This window comes from Athene cunicularia (genome assembly GCF_003259725.1).
Source record: "Athene cunicularia isolate RWA chromosome 26 unlocalized genomic scaffold, athCun1 chr26_part1, whole genome shotgun sequence".
NCBI classification, from domain to species: domain Eukaryota; kingdom Metazoa; phylum Chordata; class Aves; order Strigiformes; family Strigidae; genus Athene; species Athene cunicularia.
In genome coordinates, this window is record NW_020799136.1 from 2,403,588 (window position 1) to 2,406,059 (window position 2,472).

General features: G+C 55.7%; 1 protein-coding gene across 1 annotated transcript in view; it reads left to right on the top strand.

The window, feature by feature from the left end:
* The window catches only part of C26H6orf132 (chromosome 26 C6orf132 homolog), a 7,370-nt gene continuing 4,898 nt past the window's right edge, over nucleotides 1-2,472 (top strand). The window contains exons 1-2 of the mRNA XM_026864109.1: nucleotides 1-55; nucleotides 925-1,040. Of these exons, the coding sequence (XP_026719910.1) occupies nucleotides 1-55; nucleotides 925-1,040 (171 nt within the window). The remainder of the gene's footprint in view (nucleotides 56-924; nucleotides 1,041-2,472) is intronic.

Here is a 2,472-nt window from a genome sequence, read left to right on the forward strand (position 1 = left end):
ATGGCGTCTGGGCTCGGCAGCGAGCTGTGCCAGCAGCACCCAGAAGATGCTGTGGGTGCTGGTGTCCGTCCCCAGCGGGGACAGCAGCTGCAGCCCCTCCCTCCTGCTGCCCCCGGCAAAACGTGGAGGGGAAAAACCTCCTTGGGAAGCCCCTGCGTGTCCCGTTCCCACCCCTGTGCCCAGCGGTGCAGCGAGATGTTCCGTCCCACCAGGCAGGGCCCCGGCTCGGGGGCAGCTCCGCTGTCCCTCTGCTGCAGGGGTGACGGGGACCTGTCGCCGCGGTGGGGCCGAGGGGACAACCTGTAGTAACGCTGCGCTTTGCGGCACCCACTCAGCCCGCGGGGCGGCCGGCGGGCGAGGGAGGTGGGAGCTCTCCCCACTTGCCCTGGCTGGTGGTCAGACTCTGCTGCCTCCCCCCTCGGCTGGTCTGTGTGGCCTCTGTGGGCCCCTGCCCAGACCCATCTCCTGCCCCCGGGGTAAAGGAACGATCCGGTTGCTCCTCAAGTGTTTTCCTTCCCTAAATGTCATCTGGGTGGGGGGTGAATTGGGTGCTTCTGCTAAGGTTTTGACCCTCGTGAGGTAAACTGAAGTTAGCTGCTGTTAGAAATGAGCCTTTCAGGACAGACTTTGAATCTGTGCTGACGGAACGCCGGTGTCTGGAGCTCTGGGTGCACCCTCGGCCTGGCAGGTGTGTGTCGGGGTTGCCAGTGCCTGCCCAGGGACCTTTCTCCCCCCGCCCTCATCTTCAACTTGGCTCCAAAGCACCCAGATACCCCTCAGAATCTGATGGGTTTTGCCCATTCCTGGGAGCCGATACAGCAAATTCTTCACAGCACTTTTTAAAATGAGGTGGTGTCCAGTGTTATTTCTCCTGCTGCCTCAAACGCGGTGCTGCTGCTGCTAACAGTGTTCTCTTCCCCTCAGGTGACGTGATCGAAGTGTATTATGGTGACAATCGCTTTGGGACAATGACCGACTCTGGCACGGCGACGCTCAAACCTCGTCCGAGGGTCCGGCCGCTCCTGACTTTCTTGCCCCTTGTGAGTATCCGCCTTGCCGTTGGGATTTGTTACGGCAGCGTGTAACTGGTGCCCAGAACCAGCTGGGCTGGCTGCTGCTCTCATCCTCCACCCGAGGGAAGAAAGTAAATGAAAAGCAAAACCACTCTGTAATAACGCTGGATACGAGGCATTAGGAGGTGATCTGAGTTCAAGGCTGGTGTTGGACATAGGCGAGATACTCAGGCGAGAGATGTAAGCATCATCAGACCTGTATTTTCAATTAAAAAGAAAATCGCTGAGCAGGTAGATGACAGATCTGGCTTGCCCTGCATTTTATCTAACCGCTACTGGCAGTATCTCTCTCTGGATCAGGCTTGTTGCTGGAGAAAGCAAGAGCAAGACTGCGCTGTGTTTACAGCCGGGGGACGAGGAGATGATGCAGCAGGTCTCTGAGCAGAGGCGGATTTTCCAATCTGCGTATGAGGGAAACCATTCCCCGCAGAGCTGCCACGGCCCCAGCAGCACCTGGGTGCAGGCAGACCAGGAGGTGGCTTTAACCCAGCTGGGACCCCCCTGCTGCCTCCAGAAGCCACACGTGGTCCTTGCTGGCTTCGCTGTGCTGCCGGAAGCATTCCCCCCCCTTCCCAAAGGTCTGTCCCCTGGAGAGTCCAGTGGACGCCGCGCAGGGGCATTTTGGCGATGGCAATAGCTAAATCTGAAGGGATACACACGGGTCACAGGGGTCAGCGAAGACAGTAAAAGTTTGGTCTTGACAAGGAAATCCTCTCTGAGAGAGAGGGATGTTTTTCCTCCTACATCCTCGTCCTTTAGAGCAGCCATCACCTTCAGCAGAAAATGGGCTGGGCTGCTGTCACCTGGTGCAATTAGGAGCTAATGGGGTTGTGCAGGTGTCATCTGGAGGACAGCTGGGGGGAAAGAGAGTTTATATATCTGTTTGAGAGCATAATTAGGAAGTTATGGGGTTACACAAGGGTTGTGCCCTCTGTGATGCCTTCCAAAAGATCACAGCAGGTCAAACATCTCACCTGGGCTCCGAGTCCAGTAACTGTAGGACTGACGTTTGAGAAACTCCTCAATTTTGGCAACTTTTTTTTTTTTTTTTTAGAGCTTTCAACTGCTTTACTAGTGGCAGTGTATGTACGTGGTAGAGGAACAAGCAGCACAAATGTCCCTGCTGAGGGCTGTCGCCCCTGCCATGGGGCACAGCTGGCCCTGGGGCTTTTCCCCTCACGAGGGTCCCTCTCACTGTGTGTCTGCCGAGAGTAACAGGTTTAACCAAAGAAATTAGTAGGATTAAGCAAGGCCTTTTAAGGACCAGTCTGTGTTGGGTATTTGCATTATTTTGATTAGGTTTGATTATGATTTGACTTGGCACAGAGGCTTCTGCTGCCACATGCATACTTGCACTGGGCAGTTCTGCAGCTTAACCCTTCCTTTCCACCCACCCGCC